Source organism: Canis aureus, chromosome 1 (genome assembly GCF_053574225.1).
Source record: "Canis aureus isolate CA01 chromosome 1, VMU_Caureus_v.1.0, whole genome shotgun sequence".
Lineage (NCBI taxonomy): Eukaryota > Metazoa > Chordata > Mammalia > Carnivora > Canidae > Canis > Canis aureus.
The window spans coordinates 57,181,775-57,206,977 of record NC_135611.1 but is presented as its reverse complement, the minus strand read 5'-3'; the positions used below and the strand labels follow the sequence as shown (position 1 = coordinate 57,206,977).

Genomic DNA, 25,203 nt, shown 5'->3' with positions numbered 1-25,203 from the left:
GCTTCCTCAGGTAACGGAAGGGGTCTGTGGGACAGGGTATAAAAAGTTGCATTCCTGGCATTGAGGCTGCAGTTAGGCGTGAAGTCTTGGTCTGCTGTTATGGAGTTTCGCCCAGTGATTGCAGTTTGTCCTGCTGTCTTCTTTCAGCAGTTCAGATATGTATTGAATATTTATCATGTATTAGTTACTAGGATACAATACTGAGAAAATAGACATCTATATTCTTCTCCCAGAGCTAGAAGTTAATCAGTTATGTGATTTTATATATATGTGTGTGTATCTATATACACTGGACCTGGACCTGTGAAACATGGGGGTTAGGTGTGACCACTCCCCATATAGTCGAAAATCTATACAAAGTGTGACTCCCTGGAAACTTAAGTACTAATAGCTCACTGTTGAGAAGCCCTTCCCGTAAACAGTTGACTGACACATATTTTGTGTTATATGGACTGTGTACTCTATTCTTACAATAAGATCAGCTAGAGAATGATACAGTCCTGTAATTGTATTTATTGAAAAAAAAGATCTGTGTAAGTGGACCTTCAGTTCACACCTGTGTTGTTGAGGGATGAGCAAATCTGAGGAACGAGCTCGGTCACAGGAGGTCAACGAAGGGGGCTGGGAATGTGATGTAAGATGAGCCCCAACAGCTGGGCTGGGCTGGGCTGCAAGTTTGGTCTCTATCTTCAGAAAGATGGGCAGCTGTTGGCAGCATCCAAGCAGGGCATTGCCTTCATACCTTGTAGTTCAGTCATTCCTTGATGGGGGGGCCCAGAAGGAGCTCCTTAGGGACAGGTAACAAGGACTGGCCTGGGAAGCAGCCAAGGCCCACTGCATGAAAATGCCAGGCTACAAACACGTGAATCCCCAACCCGGGTGGGGAATTGTTCTTGGGCAAATGCAGATGATCGCTCCATAGGTCTGGGAGCATGTGGTGTCAGCATCCCAGAGCCCTGTGGACCTTGCTACCTGCCTCCTTCCCAAAGACGGCCAGTCTCCTGCTCCCTGATGTTTGAGGCCAGTTCTGCCTGCTGGTGGGCTGGTACTGACCCCACCGGATGACTAACGTATCTGATTATGAACATGCCCCAGATGCCCCTCTCTCCCCGTGCCGCTGCAGGTGGACATCTGGGCTGTTTCCGATTTTGGAATCATGAATAGTGCTGTTTTGTGCATTCTGATGTGTGTTCTGTGTTACACGTTTCTTGATGCACATGCTCACGGTTAGCTGTGTGCTTGGCACAGAATTGCTCCCTGGTCTGTTTTTCTGAGTGGCTGATTCAACTTCACTACTCCTTCTGGAAGGTTTGGAAGCTCATCCAAGCTCAATGTTCTTAGCCTTTTTGGTTTTAACCATCCTGATGGGTGTATGGTTTTCATTTTTCATTTCAATTTGCATTTCTCTGATAAGTAATAAAGATGAACATCTTCTCCAGTTAATTGGCCATTTGGAGATCTTTCATGAGGTGCCTTTCGCATATTTTTCTGTCGGTTTGTCTGTCTGAGGATTTGTAGGAATTCTTTGTATGTTCTGGATATCCTTCTCAGCTTTTTTTTTTTTTTTCCTTCTCAGCTTTATGTGTTGCTCATCTTTCCTACGTTATGGCTTGCCTTTTCACTCACTGAGTGGTGTCTTTTTTTTTTTTTAAGATTTTATTTATTCATGAGAGACAGAGAGGCAAGGACATAGGCAGAGGGAGAAGCAGGCTCCTTGCAGGTAGCCTGATGTGGGACTCAATCCCAGGACCCTGGTATCATGACCTGAGCCAAAGGTAGATGCTCAACCACTGAGCCACCCAGGCAGCCCTGAAATGGTGTCTTTTGAAGAATCTCAAGTTTTGTATTTGTTGATATTTATTATTATTGTGGATGTATTAAAGTTTTTGTCTTTCTTGAGCATCTAAATACTAATATATATATACTTAGACAAGCATGAATTTTTTTTTTCTCAGAATCTATTCCTTTCCTGGCAATAGTCCTTGAATTTTCTTGGGTGGCCATTCTTCTCTCTTCTGGCCAGGCCCTGGGGGTCACAGTACCATGACACGTAGGGCTGACTGGTCAGCACACTTTTATCCTTCCGATTACATGATAAATTCATGGATAAGAAGTGGCCCAAATTGGCTCAAACTCATAGGGGATGTTCAGGGTTTGATAGGAAGAGATGGTCACTCTTCCTGCATCAGAGCATGGCCATGGGAGCTGCTGGCCACCCTGTTGCCAGGAAATGACAACAAAAAGGAGAAACCAGAGCCAAAGTATAGACAGGCTCTCTGAGAGATGGAAAGACCAGGCTTGGGTGGCTCAGGCTGCTGTATAGGGCCCTGTGTAGACCTTTCAGTGACAAGTCTACCCCTCCGGAGAAAGCATCCCTTTCTTTCGGGCCCACTAGGCTGAGCTTCCTCTCACACCGAGAAGGCACTCACTGATATGCAGAGTAAACTGCCTTAATGTAATCTTTTTAAATGTCTATACTGCGTCCCGCTGAATGTAAGGACTGTGATTGCATTTTATTTTCTAATCAATGCTATTTTGGACATCCTTGAAGAAATACATTTTGGGAAATGTACATGTTTTAAGTTTATAGAATGAAAATTTAGGAATCAAAGAATATGTACTTTTAAAAATATTTTGACCTACATTGCCAAATAGCCAAAGTTAAGGCCCATTTATTCTCTTACCAGCAGTGTATGAGAAAAAGTCTGTACATGATAATTTTATTTTATCATTTAGTTATTGCCAAGTTAGAATATGAAAAATGACATCCTTTTGTCTTAACATCACATTTCTTGATTACTAATTGTTTTTATATGTTTATTGGGCACTGGTATTAATCTTTTTTGTGAATTTATTGCTATTTATTTACTTATTTCAAAAGTCATTTTATTTATTTTGTTATTTTCATCATGATGCATGTCCTTCATCCCCATCCTCTATTTCTTCCATCCCCCCACTGATCTCTCCTCTGGTGACCAACAGTGTGTTCTCTGTAGTTAAGAGTCTGCTTCTTGGTTTTTCTCTCTCTCTTCCTTTCCCCTTTGTTTGTTTCTTAAGGTCCACAAATGAGTGAGATTATATGGTGTTTGTCTTTCTCTGACATATTTCACTTACTATAACATTCACTGGCTCCATCCACGATATTGCAAATGGCAAGATTTCATTCATTTTTATGGCTGAATAGTATTCCATCCTGTTTCTACACCACATCTTCTTTATCCATTCATTAACTTGTTGGACACTTGGGCTGCTTCTGTAATTTGACTATTGTTGATAATGCTGCTGTAAACCTCAGGGTGCATGTCTCTTTTTGAATTGGTGTTTTTGTTTCCTTCGGATAAATGCCCAGTAGTGTGATTGCTGGGTCATAGGTAGCCCTATTTTTACTTTTTGAGGAACATCCATACTATTTTCCAGAGTGGTTGTACCAGTTTGCAATCCCACCAATAGTGTAGGAAGATTACCCTTTCTCCACATCTTCACTAACACCTCTTTTTTGATTTTAGCCATTCTGACAGATGTGAGGTGACATTTCATTGTGGTTTTAGTTTATATTTCTCTAATGATAAGTGATGTTGAGCGTCTTTTCATGTGTCTGTTGACCATCTGGATGTCTTCTTTGGGGAAATGTCTATTCATGTCTTCTGCCCATTTTTAAATTGGATTATTCATTTTTGGGGGGTGTTGAGTTAAAGAAGTTCCTTACAGACTTTGGATACTAGCCCTTTATTTGATATGTCATTTGCAAGTATCTTCTCCCATTCTGTAGGCTGCCTTTTAGTTTTGTTGACTGTTTCCTTTGCTGTGGAGAAGTTTTTATCTCACTGAAGTCCCAATAGTTCAATTTTGCTTTTGTTTCCCTTGCCTTTGGAGACGTGTCTAGTTGGAAGTTGCTGTGGCCAAGGTCACAGAGGTTGCTGCCTGTGTTCTTCTCTAGGATTTTGATGGATTCCTTTCTCATATGTAGATCTTTCATCCATTTTGAGTCTATTTTTGTATGTGGTATGAGGAAATGATCCAGTTTCATTTTCATTCTTCTGCATATGGCTAATTTTCCCAACACCATTTATTGAAGAGACTGTCTTTTTTCCATTGGATATTCTTTCTGACTTTGTAGGAAAGATTAGTTGACCATAGAGCTGAGAGTCCATTTCTGGGTTCTCTGTTCTGTTTTATTGACCTATGTGTCTGTTTTTGTGCCAGTACCACATTGTCTTGATGATTTACAGCTTTGTAATAGAACTTGAAGTCCGGAATTGTGCTGCCATCAGCTTTGGTTTTCTTTTTCAAGATTTCTTTGGCTATTTGGAGTCTTTTGTGGTTCCATACAGATTTTAGGATTGTTTGTTCCAGCTCTATGAAGAGCTGGAGGGAGAAGCAGGCTCCATGCAGGGAGCCTGATGTGGGACTTGATCCTGGTGGTATTTTGATATGTATTGCATTGAATGTGTGGATCACTCCGGATTGCATAGACATTTTAACAATATTTGTTTTTCCAATCTATAAGCATGGAATGTTTTTCCATGTCTTTGCATCATGTTGAGTTTCTTTCATAAGTGTTCTATGGCTTTCAGAGTACAGGTCTTTCTCCTCTTTGGTTAGGTTTATTCCTAGATATTTTATTGTTTTTGGTGCAATTGTCAATGGCATTGTTTTCTTAATTTTTCTTTCTGCTGCTCATTATTAGTAGATAAGGATACAAAAGATTTCTGGATATTGATTTTTGTATCCTGCAACCTTACTGAATTCATTTATCATTTCTAGCAGTGTTTTTGTGGTCTTTATGGCTTTCCCTACATTGTATAATGTCATATGGAAAGACTGAGAGTTTTACTTCTTCCATACCAATTTGGATGCCAAATTTTATTCCTTCCTCTTGTCTGATTGCTGTGCCTGTGACTTCTAGTCCTATGTTGTACTAAACACTGGTAACAGTAGGCAACTGTGTCATGTTCCTGACCTTAGGAAAAAGGCTCTCAGTTTTTTCCCATTGAGGATGATGTTTACTGTGGGTTTTTATTGCTTTTCTGCAGTTTGCATTTTTTCTTTCTTTTGAGGTTTTATGCTTTCTCTCATTTATTTATAATAGCTCTCTAAATATTAAGGATGTTAATTCTTTCCCTTATTTTTGTAGGTTTTTCTAGTTTTTGTTTTTCAATTGTTAATCGTACTTTGTAACCTACAATCCATCTGAAATTTAATTCTTCTTGTTATTATTTCTCAAATGGCTATCTGGTTGTTCCTGAGCAATTAAAATAATTTGTTTCATGAGCTGAAGGCCCTACTCCTTCTCCTCTCTCCCAGTCACACTCCCATTCTGTCCAAGGGTTCCTATATCAGCAGAGATTTCCAGTGGCTTATGGATGGAAGTCAGTTGGGATGGCCAGCAGCTCAAAGCCAGGAGTAAGTGCACCTGTGTCCAGGAATGCCCAGCAGGACAGCATGCATTTTGTGCAGAGGCATTAGATGTCCTTTGGCCACTGTCAAGGCAGCACAGGTGTGGGAGTGGCCAAGCTCTTTGGAGAGGCTGTCTATGGGTGGCTTGGAGCCTGGTCACCTGCACAGGTGAGTGGGTGTTGGTACACAGGCCTAGTCACTTAGGTCAACAGGGAGAGGCTGAGAAGGCAGTTTGTGCTGTCTGTTTGACGGTGAACCCATGCTGCCTCCATGCAGTTTCCCTCCACTGCTGATGCTTTCATAGGTCAGTGGAGCTGTGAGGTCACCTGTGGCCCCTGGTCTGGGTGCACTGTGCAGAGGTGCTACATGAGGAGTCAGAAATGTGAAGTCCCGGGATCCCTGGGTGGCGCAGTGGTTTGGCGCCTGCCTTTGGCCCAGGGCGCAATCCTGGAGACCCGGTATCGAATCCCACGTCGGGCTCCTGGTGCATGGAGCCTGCTTCTCCCTCTGCCTGTGTCTCTGCCTCTCTCTCTCTCTCTGTGACTATCATAAATAAATAAAAAAAATTAAAAAAAAAATGTGAAGTCCCACTGTGTCAGTGCCACTAATGAGTTTCATTACTTACTGACACCTCCAATTTTTTCACTTGTAAAATGGAAGAAACATAACAAACAACTTTAAAGGGTATCGTAAGTATTAAATGATGTAATGTATTTATTGATATACCCAAATCTGCATGTTAATATGTATGAAGATGATTTTTATACTGTAAATTGGTGTGCAAATGCTATTATTTGCAAATCGTGGTGCTGAATGTGACAGGAGTTACAGAAGAGATTAAGATAATCCTTGGTGCATAAAAGTTTATGTTGAAGGAGTAATACAAAATTTAATCAGAGTTTGATGGATGGAGTCTTTTTCTTATTTTTAAAAATATTCATGTCTTTAATTCTCATGAAAGTGTATTTCACTCAAAGTAGCACTTTTTTCTTTTAAAAAGATTTTTTATTTAAGTGTAATTAACATATAGTGTTATATTAGTTTTAGGTGTACGATATAGTTATTCAGCACTTTCATACATTACCTGGCACTTATCAGGTTATGTGTGCCCTTGACCTATTCATCTGTATGCTATCCCCACGTCCCCTTTCCCCACTCTCTCTTACCTCCTCCCCTACTTCCTCTACCCCTCCCCTACCTCCCCACTACAAACACCATTCTCTTCTCTATATTTAAGAGTCTGGTTTTTTTTTTTTTGGTCTCTTTTTTTTTCTTTGTTTGTTTCTTAAATTCCATGAGTGAAATCATGTGGTATTGGTCTTTCTCTGACTGACTTATTTCAATTAGCATAACACAGTCTAATGTCTACGGAAATGTCAAAATCTTGTTCTTTCTGATGGCCGAGTAATATTCCATTTACATATATACCACATCTTCTTTATCCATTCAATGGGTGACTTCTTAAATTTTTTGAAACGATTATAATTTTCATGTATTCTTTCATGTTTCTTTTTTGAAAAAGATTTTTATTTATTTATTCATGAGGGACACAGAAAGAGAGAGGCAGAGACATAGGCAGAGGGAGAAGCAGGCTCCATGCAGGGAGCCCGATGTGGGACTTGATCCTGGAACTCCAGGATCATGCCCTGAACCAAAGGCAGATGCTTAATCACTGACCACCCAGGCATCCCTTCTTCTATGTTTCTTATGATATTTTATGTTTCGGAGAAGCACTTGGAGGAGCCACACAGTAATTTCATTGCATCCTCTTGGGACACTCCCCTCATCACCAACTACATGCTGGCCTCTGTGCTAACCCTTGGTTCCTTTAAAATGGTAAAACCTACAAAGCAAATCATGGTAGCCTTAAAATACTTAGCTATTTTTTCTATGAGATTCTCTGCTGTGTCTTGGCAGTTGCAAGAATAATAACTAAAACCAAGTTTATGAATGGAGAAGATTGTGCATTAAAATATTCAAAATGTTTTTTATTTTTTTTCTCCAAATTCTTACAGAATTTTCAAGTCTTTAAAGATCGCCTCTTATTTGTTATCACAGAGCCTCTATTTTATGGGAGATCATGGAGCATAAGTCCTGTGACTATTTTGAGAGCCTTATTGCTCACATTTCCCTACCTGCCGGTATCTTGGCCTTAGAGATTCTAAAATCAGGGTTTCTGGTCAGAAACCTTCAATCAGAATGCTTGCTGACCTCCTTTGGGTTATCTTCCAGTAGAACAGCTCATCTCCTTTGTTTTGTTCAACTGTGACTGCTGCACCGTGTGGGGAAGTGGTGGTGGCTGACTGGGCAGTGAGCAGGTGCTGCATGCTGCAGGGTCGACACCCCGTCGGGTGGCCTGGAGGCTTTGCACAGAGCACCACCCACTCAGTGGAGAAGCCCCCAGCGGTCTTCCCCTGTCTGCTGGTGTCGTCTGAGCTGGAGGACGGTGGCCCAGGGCCCTGACTGCAGCCCTGCGGTCTGCCCCCAGAGGGGTCACCTGGGCGAGGGTGTGGGGAGGTGAAGGAAGTGGTAAAGGGCACACAGAGGACTGTTGGGGCACTCTGCCGACACCAGAGGGTGAGAAGGGCTGGCAGGTGGAGAGCTTGAGACAGGAGAGATCACTGAGGGGAAGGAAAGCTGTTCTATTCTCAGAGCCAAGAGCAAGCCAGCATGACGGGTCAGAGGGAAGTCTGTGTCTGCGTTGAGACTTGCTGGCCTTGAGCACCCAAGGGACGCTGCTGTTCAGGAGTCAGGGGGTGTGGGCAGTCTGTGGCCTCCTCACCACGGTCAGGGGTTCTGGATTGTTTTGTAGATTGGCATGATCTTTCATGTGGGTATTGAGGGCCCAGGCCTCTCAAAGACAGAACTAGGATGGATTGGGTACGAGGGGCTCAGGAAAGGAAGGGATTGGCATTCGTGTAGGCTTTGGTCCCTGGAAACTAGAATGTGGTCATGCCCCGAAGAGAGATGTGGAGATAGAAGGGGTTCCAAGCGGGAAGGAAGGAGTGGAGTTACCTGGTCGCCAGCCTCCCGAGCAGAGTCCCTGTGTGTGGAGCTGGGGCCATGGCCCACTCTCCTCCCTACCTGGGCTCTCCGGGTCCCAACCACTGTACCCACTGCTGCAGATGGAAATGTGTATTGTTCAGCTGCCCTGAGTAGCTCTCCAGTTATGAACCGGGCTTTAGGAGCCCTTCTGTATGGTCTGCTGCCCAGCACACCAGGCTCTCCTGGATGCTTGTGAGGTTGTGCAAACTGTGGGACAGAAGTCTGAGGCTGTTGTTCACTCACTTATGCTCTTGTAAGATGTGGTCATAGAGTCGGTGATTATATTTCCTGAGGTCACAGGCTTTCACCACGTACAGTGTTCTGAAACGGTTGAACAAACCCAAGGCAGTAGGCGATGTAGACTAATATTGCAGTCTGCCCCCAACTTGCTTGGAAAACTTGGGAAATGATATTGTGTCTCAGTCATCGATAATAACAGTCCATTTCGGTAGTAACCTTCTGTTCACTCCTCAGAGCTAGTGCTGGGCTCGCGCATTGTGGGCAGCCTCCGCGAGGTTCTGGTTTGGTCTGTTTTCCAGCAGCGGGAGCCAACTCCGCACGTCTGAGCAAGGTGTGCTGATCGGAAGACAGGGACGTGAATCCAGGTCTGTTTAAATCTGAAAGCCCATGGGAGGGGTGAGCAGTTGTGTGCATGGAACCTTCTAGAATTTCAGTAACATCTTCTCCTTTGTCCTGGGAGTGGGGACGGGCAGGTGAGTGAGTGGGTGTGACGCACTATGTGTGATGTACTCTACGGCATGTCACCCTGCAGTCGTCGTCTATGCCTCTGCACTCTCAGGCTGGAGATGGGAGAACCACGAGGGATTTTCTGCTCTGCCCAGGGCTGTGTTGGTGACGTGATCATAGAACAGCGCCTGGTAGAGTCAAAGGAGCCTGCGTCCCACGTGCCGCTCGCTTGCAGCGCACAGTACTGCGCTTTCCCTGTGGATGGGAATGTACTTTGCCTGTGGAACACCAAGGACCCTTCTTACCAGGTACTTCAAAGTTCCATGTGCTTTTTGTTAAGTCAAATGACACGAAAAGCCTTGTAGTCACTAGCCCATCTCTCTGGTGCTATTTGGATGATGCTGCCTTCTGCGGATTCAGCGGCCCACTCTGGGAGAAACACGTTTGAGTTGTAGAAAATAGACTGCCTGCCATCCCTTTATTAAAGAATTTCTTCTTCAGTAAGGATATACGCAAGAAAAGGTTTATGTTAACATAAGACAAGTTAAAGTTTTATAGATTTTATTTTATTTTTTTAAAAGATTTTATTTATTTATTCATGAGACACACAGAGAGAGGCAGAGGCACAGGCAGAGGGAGAAGCAGGCTCCTCCCTGGGAGCCTGATGTGGGACTCGATCTCGGGACTCCAGGATCACACCCTGGGCCAAAAGGAGGCACTCAACCACTGAGCCACCCAGAAGTTCTGAATTTTTGTAGATTTTAAATGTAACACATTTAAGGAAGTTTGGTATATTTAATGCAGAATCTTTTATATCATGCTGACAGTTTTAAAGACCTCACTCGTTTGCATTCAAAACTTATTTCATGACTAGTATAAATTATCTGAATGCTCTTGGAAACAGGTTTCATTGTACAAAATGAAAAAGTAAACTCTCAGCCTTTTTGGTGTGGGGGATAATTTTTATCTTCATTCTGGGCTACAGGAATTTAGGGCCAGTGATGACAGCCCATGGAGCCAATGCTGTGTTTGCCTGAGAGCTTCCTGTCATTTCTATGTTACTGACACTTCACTCATCATTAAAGAGAAATCTATAGTTAGGTTTTTTCCCTATTGAGGTACAAGAGGCTTTATTATGTTTCTTCAACATGACTTACACTGGTGAGTTGGCCCCTGCATTCCCCGGGAGTGTGAGATACTTAGAAAAATGTGTTCCATTAGATACTGAGTGCCATTGTTTGACGCTAACAAAGTGAGCCCAGCTGGGTACCCGTCATCCAGGTTCAGCCTCAACTCCTCCCTCAACTCCTAGTGCCACGTGTCAGTTTGGCTTGTGTTTGAACTTTGTATGAGTGAGGTCATGCATGATGCCGGTTGCTCTGATTCACCCTTACACCTGTGGGGTTCATCCCCATGGTTCCTTTCGATCACTGCATGCATAGTATCCCCCTGCCTGGATGGACCACATTAGCCCTTTCCATTCTTGGTGACATTTGTTTTGTTTCCATATTTTGACTACTACATGCATTCTTTTGTATGTTTTCTGAAATACAGGTGTGTACAATTGCTGAATCCTAGGGAATGGGTAATTACAGTTTGGTAGATAAGGCCAAGAAGATTTTCAGGGTGGTTGTACTGATCTGTACTCCTTCACAGGCCATGTAAGAGTTCCACTGATCCACATCCTCATCTGTACTTGGTCCTTTTAGTCTGAGGCCTCCTGGTGTGTGTAGGCATGCTAGTTTAATGGGCAGTTCTCTGCTGATTAATGAGGTTTAACCCTGTTTGCAAATTTATTGGCCATTTGGACATTGGCTTTCATGATAGGTGTGCAGTCTTATGCTTTTTTTTTTTTTTCTGTCATGTTATCTGTCTCTTTCCTATCGACGTGAAGGAGTTCTTCATGTATTCTAAACAAGAGCTTTACATTAGTTTGCATTTCCTAGAGTTTGATGCCAATGAAATCAGACAGTACTTACTCTTTGTGTCTGGCTTCTTTCACTCAGAATAATTAGTTTGGAAGTTATCTGCATTGTTGCAGGTATCAATGGTTCATTCTTTTTCAACATTGAGTACTTTCCCATTGTATGAACATACTATAATTTGTGTATCCATTCTTCAGTTGGTGAACATTCAGGTTATTTTCACTTTCGACTATTGTAGATAAAACACTATGAATATTTGCATATCTGTTTTATAAATTAGGTCGCATTGCTTGATAGTATTCTTTACATCTTCTCTCATGCCTCTTGCTCTGTCAGTGACCGAGATACAAATACACGGGACTCTACATGGGAATTGGCCTGTTTCTCTTCCATGTATTTTGAAACCTCATTATTCAGCACATAGATGTTTGGTATCTTTATGTTCCCGGGTGAATTGGCTCTATTAATGTAATGAAGTAACATTCCTTTATCCCTGGTCATATTTCTTGATCTGAAACTTTGGCTACATGTTTCTTTTTAGAGGATATGTTTTATCCTTTTTAGTTTTTAATTTTAAGACTTTATTTAAAAGCAGTTTTAGGTTCACTGCAAAATTGAGGGGATAGTATAGAGATTTCCTATATACCCCTACGCTCCCCGCAACAGAAAGCCTCCCCCACTATCAACCTGTGCACTAGAGTCCTGCATTTGCTGCACCTGATGAACCTGCATCGATGCATCATCATCACCCAGAGTTCATGGTTTATCTTAGGGTCACTCCTGCGATTGTGCTTTCTATGGGTTTGGACAAATGTACAATGACATGTATCCACTGTTATATCATTCAGAGCATTTTCACTGCCCTAAAATCCCATGCTCTGCCCCTTCATCCCTTATTTCCCCGGCCCCAACCCCAACCCCAGCAACCTGTCTCCACGTCTGCCTTTCCCAGAGTGTCATGTGGGTTGGATCACACAGTGTGTGGATTCAGACTCGCTTCTTTCACTTAGTGATGTGCATAGAAAGTTCCTCCCTGTCTTTTCATGGCTGGATGGGTCATTTCTTTTTAGTGCCAAACACTATTCCATTGTCTGGATGTAGCAAGTTTACCTGTTTATTGACTAAATGACATCTTGGTTGCTTCCAAGTTTTGGCAGTTATGAATCAAACTGCTGTAAATATCCATGTACAAGTTTTTGAGTGGACATAAAATTTCAGTTCCTTTGGGCAAATACCAAGAAGCATGATTGCTGGATCATATTGGTAAGAAAATATTTATTTTTGTAAGAAACTGGCAAACTATCTTTCAAAGCAGCTGTACCAATTTGTATTCCCACCAGCCATGAATGAGAGTTCCTGCTATTCCACATCCATATTGGCATTTGGAGTTGTCAATGTTCTGGATTTTGTCATTCCACTATGTGTGTAGGTGTCATTGTCTTCATTTGCATTTCCCTGACTACAGCTGATGTGGAGTTTGCTTACTTGTCACCTGTGTATCTTCTTTGGTGAGGTGCCTGTGATGGTCTTTGGCTCATTTTTTAGGCTGGTTATATTTTTATTGATGCCTTTGAAAAATTCTTTGTATATTTTGGGTAAAGTCCTTTGTCAGATGCGTCTTATGCAAATATTTTCTCCCACTCTGTGGTTTATCTTCTCATTCTCTTGATGCTGTCTTTGATGGAACAGAAAATTTTAATTTTAATGATGTCTAGCCCATCAGTTCTTTCTTTCATGGATCATGCCTTTGGTCCTTATCTGAAAGGTCATCACCACACTTAAGTCATCTAGGTTTGGAATCCTTGGGTGGCGCAGCGGTTAAGCGCCTGCCTTTGGCCCAGGGCGTGATCCTGGAGACCCAGGATCGAATCCCACGTCGGGCTCCCAGTGCATGGAGCCTGCTTCTCCCTCTGCCTGTGTCTCTGCCTCTCTTTCTCTCTGTGACTATCATAAATAATAATAAAAAAAATTAAAAAAAAGTCATCTAGGTTTTCTCTTGTGTAATTTTAAGGAATTTTTAGTTTTCTCTACTGTATCACCCTTGTTCCTTAGTCAAAGTTTAGTTGACTATGTCTTTGTCTTTTTGTTCTCTCCCATTGATCTGTTTGTCCTTTCTTTTGCCAATACTACAGTCTTGATTAGTGTAGCTTCATCGTAAGACTTGAAGTCAGACCTTGTCCATCCTTCAACTTGGTTGTTGTTCCTCAGGATTGTGTGGCCATCCTGGGTCTTTTACTTCTGTATAGACTTTAAACTCAGTTTGTTGGTTTTGATTGGGATTGGGTTAAATCTATAGATCAAATTGGAGAGAACTGACATCTTCACAATATTGAGTCTTTCTATCCATGAATATGGGATATCTCTCCATTCATTTAGTTTTTTTATTTGTTTCAACAGTTCTGGTTTTCCTCATGGAGATTATATATTTTTTTTTTTTTTAAGAGAGAGCAAGCGCTTGCTAGTGGTGGGGCAGGAGAGGGAGAGAGAATCTTTTTTTTTAATATTTTATTTACGTATTTATGAGAGACACACACACACAGAGAGAGAGAGAGAGAGAGAGAGAGGCAGAGACACAGGCAGAGAAAGAGGCAGGCTGTTTGCAGGGAGCCTGATGTGGGGCTTGATCTCCAGACTCAGGATCTGTGATCACACCCTGAGCCAAAGGCAGGTGCTCAGCCACTGAGCCACCCAGGTGCCCTGGGAGAGAGAGAATCTTAAGCAGGTTTCACACCCAGCACGGAGCTCATTCTCACAACCCTGAGATTATGACCTGGAGCTGAAATCAAGTTGGATGCTTGACAAACTGAGTAGCCCAGGTGCCCCAGAGATCTTATACAATTTTATTAGATTTGTACCTAAGCATTTCATTTGTTTGAGTGCTAATGTAAATGGTATTGTGTTTTTAATTTCAAATGCCATGTATTTATTGCTAGTATATGGGAAAACAGTGGAATTTGTATATTAACTTTATATCCTGCAACTTTGCCATAATTGCTTAGTTTCAGGATTTTTTTTGCCAATTCTTTTGAGTTTTCTACATAGATGTTCATGTTATTTGTAAACAAAGACAGTTTTATTTATTTTTTTCTCAGTTACTATACCTTCTTCTTCCTTTTATCGTGTTATTTTATTAGCTGAGACTCCCAGTATAATGTTGAGAAGGAGTTGTGAGAGGGGACATCCTTGACTTGTTTCTAATCTTGGTGGGAAAGCTTGCAGTTTCTCACCATTTAATACATTAGCTTTTGGGGATGCCTGGGTGGCTCAGCGGTTAAGTGTCTGCCTTTGGCTCAGGGCATGATCCCAGGATCTGGAATCAAGTCCCACATAGGGCTTCCTGTGGGGAGCCTGCTTCTCCCTCTGTGTATGTCTCCTCGTTCTCTGTCTCTGTCTCTCATGAATAAATAAATAAATCTTTAAAAAAATACATTATCAGGCAGCCCCAGTGGTGCAGTGGTGTAGTGCCACCTGAGGCCTGGGGCATGATCCTGAAGACCTGGGATCAAGTCCCACGTCAGGCTCCCTGCATGGAGCCCACTTCTCCCTCTGCCTGTGTCTCTGCCTCTCTCTCTCTCTCCGTGTCTCTATGAATAAATAAATAAAAAAAATCTTAAAAAAATACATTAGCTTTTGGTATTTTATAGATACTCTTTATCCAGTTGAAGATATTCTCATTCCTAGTGTACTGATAGTTTTCATCATTAATTGCTGTTGGACTTTGTCAAATGATTTTTTTCTACATTTTAAAGAATGAACTATACTTTGAAGCAGCTACTATTTCTGTTTATTTATTAGTAAGAGCATGAGCACATGAGAGTGGGGAGGGGCAGAAGGAGAGAGGGAGTACACCCAATATGGAGCCTGACATGGGGATCAATCTCACAACCTTGAGATCATGACCTGAGCCAAAATCAAGAGTTGGATGTTTCTCTGACTGAGCCACCCAGGCACCCCAAGATTTTTTGATATTTTAATGTGATTTTTCTCCTTTAGCCTGTTGGTATGATAGATTAATTGATTTTCAAATGTTCAACCAGCCTTGCATACTTGGAATAAATCTCCAAATTTAACTTGGTCGTGGTGTATAACTTTTTATACATTGTTTGGGTTGATTTGCTAATATTTTGAATATTTTGTTGAATTTTGCTTCTGTGTTCATGAGAGATATTGATTTTTAATTTTCTTTTCTTGCTATGTCTTTGTCTGGTTTTGGTATTAGAGGAATCCTGGCCTTAGAGAATGAGTAAGGAAATATTTACTCTGCTTCTTCTGAAAATAATGTTCCCCCCATTTCCTTTATTCAGTTGTCTTAAAGAGATTTTAGAGAATTAGTAAAATGTCTTCCTTAAATATCAGATAGAATTCACCAGTGGATTCATCTTGGTCTGGTGCTTTCTGTTTTGGAAGGTTATTAATTATCAATTCTTTATACCTCTATTTAACGTTTTGAACATGTAGAATAGAATTATAATAATGGTTTTCATGTCCTTATCTAGTAATTCTGCAATCTGGATCAGTTCTAATTTGGTTTCAAGGCCATCTGGATGATCTGTGGGTTGTTTTCCATGGTTATATATTTCTCTTGGTTTTTGACTGAATGGTCTTGACTCCTTGAATACCTGATTATTTTTGATTGACTGCTGAACATTATGTATGAATGCACAGCTAGTTTGGGGCTCTGGATGATCTTAACTTCTTGCAGAGAGAATTTATGTTTGCTTCGGATAGCACTGGCCGAGGGCACTGGCAATCCCAGTAGCCTAATCTAGTCAGGGATTATGAGAACTTGAAGGTGGGCTTGCGAACACTCTTCTGGTGTCCATCCACCTTCCCTTCTTGGGCCTGGCCCTTCAGGTCACTACTTTAAGCCCGGGCATTTGACAACATGCCGTTCCTTCACACCTGAGTAGGCGGTATGCTTTTTTTTTAAAGCAGAAATTTATTAAAATGCATTCATTGTGTTTTTTTTAATTTAATTTTTTTATTTTAAAGATTTTATTTCATGAGATACACACACACACACACACACAGAGAGAGAGAGATAAAGAGAGGAAGAGAGAGGCAGAGACACAGGCAGAGGGAGAAACAGGCTTCTTGCAGGGAGCCTGATGTGGGACTTGATCCTGGGACTCCAGAATCAGGCCCTGGGCTGAAGGCAGCGCTAAACCACTGAGCCACCTGGCTGCCCATTCATTGTGTTTTTTTTTTTTTTTTAAGATTTTATTTATTTATTCATGATAGTCACACAGAGAGAGACAGAGAGGCAGAGACACAGGCAGAGGGAGAAGCAGGCTCCATGCTGGGAGCCCGATGTGGGATTCGATCCCGGTCTCCAGGATCACGCCCCGGGCCAAAGGCAGGCGCCAAACTGCTGCGCCACCCAGGGATCCCTCATTGTGTTTTAAAGGGAAAAAAATTGCATGGAGCCCTCCACCTTAAGGCTGCCAACTCTATTCTCAGAAGTACTTTGTCAGGCCATAGGGTTCTTTGCCCTTTCCCCAATGAAATAGTTCTATTTGTGCCTGAAAATGATGCATTTACTTGCATCATTTTTGTGCTCCTCGTCTCTCAGCTTTTAGCTGCCTTTACTGGAATTGTCAGAGAGCTGCTTTTGACAGCAGTCTTCATGGGTGAATGGCCTGGCATTTTAGGTCCCTGCTCTGTCTCCTTTAATCTGTTCTTAATTCTTTGTTGTTTTTATTGTTCTTTGATGTCTTTAAAGTGTATCTCTGTGTTTTGGCAAATTTTGGCAAATTTTGCCCCATGTCACTTTCATTGGGAGGTTGGTACAGATGAACTGGCCTGCTGTGACCAGAGATGGAGCTCTCCTTGTTCTAGTGTTTGAGTGATGGCGCTCCTGTCAAAGGGCCTACTGTCTGCTGACCGTCAGCTCAAAAGTACCTCACTCACTGCAGCCCAGACGACCTGTGTTCTTTCCTGATTCCATCCCATTTTCCTTATACCACTGTTCACCTAGGATTTCAGCCTGGAACACTGGTAATCTTTGCTTTTGTCCCTTCCCTCATCTCTCAATGTCCATCAATCACAGGGTCTTCGGTTTGCTCCCCTCCCATCTCCATCCCTGCCACCCTTGTTCAGGTCTTTACTGTACTTGGTTTGGAATGTTTGGTCCCACTGTGTCCTCCCTGTGGTCCCTCTTCTGCACTTGCAGCAGTGTTACAAGCCTGAAAATGAGTCTGGCCATGGATTCTTCTGGTTATATATTCTCTGCTGGCTCACCAGTTTCCTGGTGCTCTAACAGGACTCCTTGCCCAGCACCCAGCCCTGGTCAGTGTGCCTTATCTCCTAGCAACCCGAGCGCTCGCCTCCTCTTGAGGGTTCCTTGTCATTGCCTTATCCCTCAATGTCCATCACAGCCATGACTTCTTCTGGCAAGTAGCAGGGATGTGAGACACATTTGCTTAATTAATAGCTAATGAGGAAGTGGAAGAGCGAGGTGACCGGCATCATTGTCCTAGTGTGTGTGATCCGTGATGTGGAGTAACAGTGAGAGGGTTCACGAGACAATAACTGAGTAGTACATTAACAGGAATTTTAATAAATGAGTTATAAATGAATATATGAAATAAATACATTTGAAAAATTCAATACATTTGACTTCTTTGGTTTGCAATTATGCTGTTATGCTTTTTATTCTTTAAATGTTATCTATATGGCTCTTGGTAGTTTTCTGTTAACTCTTTCAGCCTCGGGGCAGCCCAGGTGGCTCAGCGGTTTAGCGCCGCCTTCAGCCCAGGGCCTGATCCTGGAGACCTGGGATCGAGTACCACATCAGGCTCCCTCCATGGAGCCTGCTTCTCCCTCTGCTGTGTCTCTGTCTCTCTCTCTCTGTGTGTCTCTCATGAATAAATAAATAAATAAAATCTTAAAAAAAAACCAAACAACTCTTTCAGCCTCTGACTCTACGAGGACACCATGAGCCAATTACTGCTGTGGCGTTTGGAAATACAGTGAGTCCACTTCTCATCTGTTCTGCGTCTCAAGATTATGTTATAATGTGGAGTCTGGATGAATGCAGACAGAAAGTGCTTCAAGGTAAATGAACAGTTAAAGGATATTTTTAAAAATGCAGAAAGGGAAGAACCCATCCTTAAATAGACTTGGTAACATATAGGGGTTTGGGAGAATATTTCAGGCCTTTAACCCTGAAACCATATACATGTCCAAGCTGGACATTCCCTGTTGGAAGCATACGAGGCATTCAGATGTACTGACCTTTGCTGTGGGTGAAGCTGACATGAAATAGGCTCATTAGTTTTATTTTTATTTTATAAAGATTTTATTTAAGAGAGAGCGAGAGAGATATCACAAGTGGGGGAGGGGCAGAGGGAGAAACAGACTCCCCACTGAGCAGGGGGCCTGATGTGGGACCCAATCCCAGGACTCTGAGATTTTGACGTGAACCAAAAGCAGATGCTTAAATGACTGATCCCCCCCAGACACCCTGGCTCATTAATTTTAATCTTACATATTTTCTTAGTTTGAAACCTGTGATTTTTATGGAACTCTGAAAACATGAGGGCAAGTAGAAATATTCTTTCCCTACAAACAGTGAGGAGAGGCAAACATGTATCAAACAAGCAAGCAAGCAAGTGGTTATCAGTTGTGGAGAGCACAGTAGAGAAGGCAGGTGAAGTGTAGATAGAGGATGTGGGCAGGATGTACTCACATGGTGTCATTTCTGGGGAGGTGACTTTTGAGTTGAAGGTTGAGGAGGAGTGTGATGGAAGGGCAGGTGCCTGCCAGTGGCACCATGCTGGGTGGCAGAGGCATTCATGCATGCTTGGGGCTTGTGAATCAAGAACTCATCCTGTCGGCACAGCTGAGAAGGTGCCCGTGGGTTGGGAGCATGGTGACGGTACAGTTTTATCAGATGAAGGTGTTTGAGCGCTAATTAATCACACTGAGAATTTGTAGGACTGCTCCAGAAAACACGTGATGGGATCTCAAGTAGCAGCATGTGCAATAGTTTATACCACACCTCATGTCATTTGTTGTTGAGCCTCCAGTGTCAGTGCATCACCGTAGCATGCACACACATGTGGATAGAACACACAGAAATATAGTAAACATGTATACAGCATACACACATGTATATGCACACAGTGTATGTGTGTAGTGCACACACACGTGTATCTAGTGTACACATGTACACATATATACACACTACAGCACACGTCCATGTATGTACACACATGTACGTCTGTACAGCAAACCACATGGTCATTACCCGCTCCCTGCAGAGGTCTTTGTTAACGTTGGAAGGGGCTGCACTCCCCCAGTTTATTTTTAGGTTGCTCTTCAGAACCTGTGTGGATTTTGATCCGTGGTGTGTGCTCTGTGGCCAGTGCGTCAAGCCGGGCTGGGTCACAGGCCTGGTGCTCACATGGAGCCCAGCACGGTGTTTGGAGCTGCTCCTGTGTCCTGAAGCTCCAGCCATGGGACAAGAATAAGCTGCCCCACCCTCAGTTCAGGGACGCTCAGGCCAGCGGCTGTGCCCCTGTGGCAGGGACACGACGCAGCTCATCCACATGTGGTCTCTGTGCCTGCAGTGGGAGGGGGTGCTACATTCCAGCACCTTCCTGCCCAATGTGGCTTGTGTTTGCACTTGGACTTAGGGGGTGGTATGTGACTGTATCAGTGGTTATCCCTTGTCCCCAGTCTCCTGTGCGGGCTCCTTGTCTCTCTCTCACCTCTTCACTTGGGAATATGGGATTTTCCTCTTTCCCATCAAAAATCCCTCCTTTGATGATGACAGCAGGCACTGATGGCTGCCGCCTATCCTCTCGCCCAGTCCTCATTCCTGACTGTGATCTCACGTGTGAATTGCTCCTCGACATCTCCACGTGGATGTCGGACAGCATTGCAGGCTTCCCTGCCCTGATCACCTCTCCCCCCACCTGCCTCCCACAGCCTTCCCTGCAGCAGCTCAGGTCAGAAATGACGGTGTCATGCTTCCTCCTCCCTCTGCGTCCCTGCACCCCACACCTCCACACCAACCGACCCCACCTTCCATCTGCTTTACCTTCAAAACCTATCCGAAGTCTGGGCCCCGCACACACCTGCCTTCACTGCTGCCCTGCAGTCCAGGGCCCTGAGATCACTCACCAGGGTTATGACGCTGGCTCCTCCTCCTTCACCTGCCCCGGTGCTCTCTTCTCAACTCCATAGCTGGGGATCCCTGTAAAATTGGAGTGAGTGTGCCACACTTCTGCTGAAAGCCCTCCAGTGCCTTCCCATCCCATGCAGACTAGTATCTGACACAGGTGTGGGACCCTCAGCTGAATCTCGTCTCCAGGAACAGCCCAGGCATGGTCTGCCCCCGGGCCTTTGCATCTGCTGCTCTGTCTCAGGATCACTGTGGATTCAGCTGCACCCTTGCTGTGGGGCCTTCTGACCACTACCCCGGGTCCCAGCCCCTTTGCATGCTTTGCTTTTTCTTACAGTGTTCACTACCTTCTGGCATCATACATAATCTGTTTACTTATTTTGCTTATTGGTGTCTAAGTGCCCCACTGCCTACCTCAGGGTAAGCTTTCCATGAAGGCAAGGCTTTGTCTCTTGGCTCACTGACTTATCCCAGGTACCTCGGGAGATGCCTGGGGCAGCACAGGTGCGTGTTGAATACTCAAGAAATGAGACCGTGGGCTTGGCCCAAATAGAACTCCGTGTGATATGTGCACATTTCCCTTTCTGTAGGTTCGTGGTCTCATGTTGACATGACCTTGTTGGACAGCAAACAGCCCCAGTCTCAGGGCCCAACCACAGTGGCACTGAGTCCTTGCTGTGTGGTGGTGGTGGTGGGGTGTTGGTTGGGAGGCCCTACTTGAGCCTGTGGTTTGGCTTGTGTTGTCACCTTGGTCCCACAGGCCTGCCTGGACAAATCCTCATGGGGGTAGAGAGGTCCTGAAGGCTCAGATGTGCCTTCTGTGCCTTCTGCCTGTCTCTCATGGCCCCGAGCAGCTCACGTGGCCGTGCCCCAGTGGTGGTGAAGTCACAGGGAGGAGGAAGAATGGGGACCGCGGGCTGTTCTGTGAGAACCTTCATGTGTAAGCACATGCAGGTGTGATGACATGGGGTCATTTTCTGATGGATGATTCCTGTGTTCCACATATACTGGAAGAACTGTTTCCACTCAATGTTTTTAATCCTCTCAGGGAGCCAGAGTGACACCAAAGCACATTGTTATTCTGCATGTTATTTTAGAGGAGAGGGCTGCGGGGTCAGGGTCTCCCTGTGGCTTGATGCAGTGATACTAAGGTTGTTGACACCCTTTGATAACCTGACACTAACGCTGAACCCCCCTCTAGGGCTGAGTCCTCGAGGGGTCATCATGGGCACCCTTCTGGGACAGGTGCTGTGTTTGAGGTTGAGCCCGGATGACCGTACAGTTGCTGTATGTGCTGGAAATAAAATATTGATGCTGGATATTGAGGTAAGAAGGTTCGACGCCTGCCTGCATGCAGTTTAGCAGGGCCCAGCGCTGCCAGGCTTACCACGGGGCCCCCATCTGCCTCTCATCAATAGGATTCTTTTTTTTTTCTTTTTAAAGATTTTATTTATTTATTCATGAGAGACACAGAGAGAGAGGCAGAAACACAGGCCGAGGGAGAAGTGGACTCCTTGCAGGGAGCCTGATGCAGGACTTGATCCCAGGACCCCGGGATCACGCCCTGAGCTGAAGGCAGATGCTCAATTTCTGAGCCACCCAGGCGTCCCTCATCAACAGGATTCTTAACTGGGCAATGAAGGAAACATATCTTTGTCTTGCACTTGGAAAGCTGCAGGAATCAGAGACTGCTGTTTTACGTCAATTATGAGACCAGTCCATGACATCAGGCTATCCGGAGGCTAAACGAGCATGATCGGTCACTTATTTCTCTGATTTTCTCTTCCGTTGGTGACCAGAGATAAGCCCTCCCAGGGTAGTGCTTTCGTGTATCTTTTTTTATCAAACTTGCTTTCTGTCAGCAACTGGACTTTTTTCACTTGTTTCTTAACTGAGGTTGGTTTAAGTAAACGTGTCTCCTCTTCCAGGCTCTGCGACGTCTGATTAGGGCAAGGGAGTGCATTAGGCTCACCAGGCATGAGAGCGCAGGAGCGGGGCCGGGGGTATGAGGGAGGCCTCCTGTTCCCTCAGAATTCACGTGCTGCTAAGGCTTCCTTTGGCTTCTGTTTGCCAAATGAATGAAGCTCACAACTGTTTGCCTATGAGGAATTTTCTGCTATGTCCACTTAAAAAAAATCTGGGTTAGGGAGGATATTAAGCATAAAATCTTAGTTGAGGATTAATTGACGGTGGGCTTGCTGTGTGCTAGGCACGTGGGACATAGAATGTACATTTCTGTGTTCATGCAGATTTTGGCCAAGTTGTGCAACTGAGGCTCATGCATAACAAGATGCTAACGTTGTAAGCGGAGTCTCAGGTGATGGGAAAGTTCCTAGGATTCAGGGGTTCTGTTACAACACCTACCACACGTAGCAAAGCTCAGCAGCCTCGTGTTGGGAGAAGGAGCACAGAGGAGCCAGGAGGACACCAAGCCCTGTCGATGTTGGCGGGAAGGCAAGGATGATGAACCTGAGTCTGGCCTCCAGCACGCAGACAGAAAAGCGAGGTGGCAGGGGTCTGTTCCAGGCTGTGTGCACCTAAGTCCTCGGTGGGCCTGTGAAGCACGAGACTTACCAAGGTACTAGCTCACCGGACGTGCACGGGCTGCCAACCAGCACACGAAGTGTCGTAGTTCTTTTAACAGTACATGTCATAGTGGCTGCTTTGTGGCCTTTGCTTTGAGAGACTTACATGAGTAGAGAACACTGACACTGATGTCAGACATGATCACAAATAACAAAGGGAAGCAAGGTGTTTTCCAGGATATGGCATTATTAACAGGCAGAAATGCATATTTCCTAGCATCCAGGCTGGAAAGTTTCCTTGTCCTTGGCACAGTGGGACCTCCCTTTCCGTCTCTAACTGCCTGCTGGCAAAGAAGCCTAAGACAGCAGTGTTTCAGTTGTGTTTGTCAAGGGTTTCAGGTTGCGGTATTGGAAGTCTTTGAGGGTGAAGCACTTCCTCATCAGTTGGGTCCCTGTGTGGATGCAGATATGTCTGTAATTCCCGTGTGTGTCTGAGGGGGTATTTATCTTGTCTGCTGGATGCCGTAGTGTTGAAGAGCAGTCCTGATGCCAGGCGCCTGGAGTCCCACAGGGATGTCACTTGCAGGGGTGACTTGTCACCATCCCTCCACTGTGCTGTGTGATTCTGGCTCATGACAGCATCTTCTGGGGCTGCCTGGTGAGAGCGGGTTTCAGGGACTTCAGAGGAAGGAAAGCTCATCAGCAGTGAGAGCACCCCGTCCTGTGTCCTGTTTGATCTTAGGATGCCCTGGCAGCTGCCCACGGGGTGTGGATGGGAAGGTGGGAGGGCCCCTGAGCCGTGTCTGCCGCGTGGCTCTGCTCAGGATTGACCTCAGGTTGCTTCGTTTCTAAAATTGCCATGCACGTGTCCTTGAGCAGCTTATGCTCCTGCAGCTCAGCCTTCTGAATTTTAACAGGTAGTCTCGCATTGGGAAGAGGGAGTTTCTAGAGTTTATTTGAACAGAAACTGTTTTCTGTGAGATATATGTCATTTCTTAAGAACAATAATTACCAGAACATTCAGTTCCTGACCTTCTTCACAAACTCTCCCAGAGCCGGTCTATACTCGCTGAGCTGGAGGGTCACCAGGGCCACGTGACTGCAGCTGAGTTCTGTCCCTGGCAAACACATATCATCATCTCTGTGTCTGAAGACAGAAGCTTCAAGGTAGGGGCGTGGGCACGGGAGTACTCGAGGTGCTGTCCAGGGGACCGTGGACACACCCGCTCAGGCCCGTCTGGTCTGAGGTCACCGTGCACATGTGATTCTTGTTTCAACCACACTTCTGTCCTGAACTTGGCCTGAGGTGTCGTCTGGGCATGTTTCAACATTCGCCGGCAGGCCTGGGTCAGCTGCGGGACCCTCCTCCCCAAATCCAGGGCCTTGGGGAGCTAGAACACTAACGTACCCCTGGTGTTTCCTGGGGTCAGAGCGGAAGAGCATTTTCCAATCAGAGGATTCAGTCAGAACCAAACTGAGCTTACAAAGACCATAATTTAAGATGCCAGCACCTTCCCATCCAGCTCCAAGTCAGCTAGTGTTAGGATTATCGTCCTATTGACCCAGGGAGGACGTGTAGAGCATGGTTGGAAGAGGAGTTGAGGGTAGTTCCCGTCCACCTGCGGAGTGGGAGAGGAGAGAGGCCAGAACACTTCCTTGGTCACCTGGAAGTGTCTGCCCCGCAGACCCGGCCTCACAGGGGCTGCTTGCCTTGCTCGGAGTGGGACTCCTGGGGTCCAGCCCAGCCCCAGCCCACCCAGCTGCTGTGCCGCACCTCTGCTCACTTGGATAGAGATGAGGGTGCCCGTTGTCTCATGGGGTTTTTGAGAAGGGGAGCTGATGTTGGGAAGGCACTAGAGTGTGCCTGGAAACTCAGGCCCTGCAGCCCGGATGGCAGTGACTGTGGCTGGCACACCTCTTCTAGGCAGCGTCAATCGGGTGCTGGAGATGTCTGCAGCCCTGTCTCGGATCTTCCAACTCCATTACTTCTGGAAATGTTAGCCTTTTCTTTTTCACATGCTTCTGACATCTTTTATTGTGTTCCTACACTTTTGTTATTTATATGGCTATTTTATTATTTTCTCCTTTAGGAAACTGCTCACACAAATTAATTTGTAACTGAGTAGAAATATTAGTTCAAACTACATCAGTAATGGCAAAATTTGTATCTTGTAAAGAAACATGTGTCTTTCCCAAGGTTTGGGATCATCATGTGGGATCATTGATCTACAACTCACCAGTGTTAACAGGTAACTTAAAACTCGCCCGTGGAGTCCAGTTCTCTCAGTGTGTTTATATGCTGGGGTTGTCCCGTTGAAGGGGGTCTGAGGGTCCTTCAAAAGTAGCTGTGTCCCTCCCAGCCACACGTTGTAAGGATTCACTTACCAGGTACATTTCCTGAAGCTTTAAACTTAAAATTATTTTAAGTGTAAGCTCACAGTCTGAAAAGCTTCCAGGTGGGCTGGAGGAAACGTGCTGTCCACCTCTGCTGTCC

The 25,203-nt window shown here is 44.6% G+C and overlaps 1 protein-coding gene across 29 annotated transcripts in view; it reads left to right on the top strand.

Moving 5' to 3' along the window:
* WDR27 (WD repeat domain 27) overlaps positions 1-25,203 on the top strand; it is a 214,781-nt gene that overhangs the window by 61,282 nt on the left and 128,296 nt on the right. For 18 of the 29 annotated variants that reach the window (XR_013381271.1, XR_013381260.1, XR_013381352.1 and 15 more), the window contains 6 exons: positions 8,982-9,047; positions 9,215-9,437; positions 17,969-18,110; positions 21,386-21,510; positions 23,763-23,876; positions 24,907-24,958. The exons of 1 other annotated variant lie outside the window; for it this stretch is intronic. Coding sequence is in view for 24 of the 28 variants with exons in the window: in XM_077900308.1 (XP_077756434.1) it covers positions 8,982-9,047; positions 9,215-9,437; positions 17,969-18,110; positions 21,386-21,510; positions 23,763-23,876; positions 24,907-24,958 (722 nt within the window). In the remaining 4 variants the exon portion in view is untranslated. Of the gene's footprint in view, positions 1-8,981; positions 9,048-9,214; positions 9,438-17,968; positions 18,111-21,385; positions 21,511-23,762; positions 23,877-24,799; positions 24,959-25,203 lie in introns of those variants that run through there. 10 more of the 29 variants (XM_077900355.1, XM_077900348.1, XM_077900364.1 and 7 more) reach the window with 6 other exon arrangements.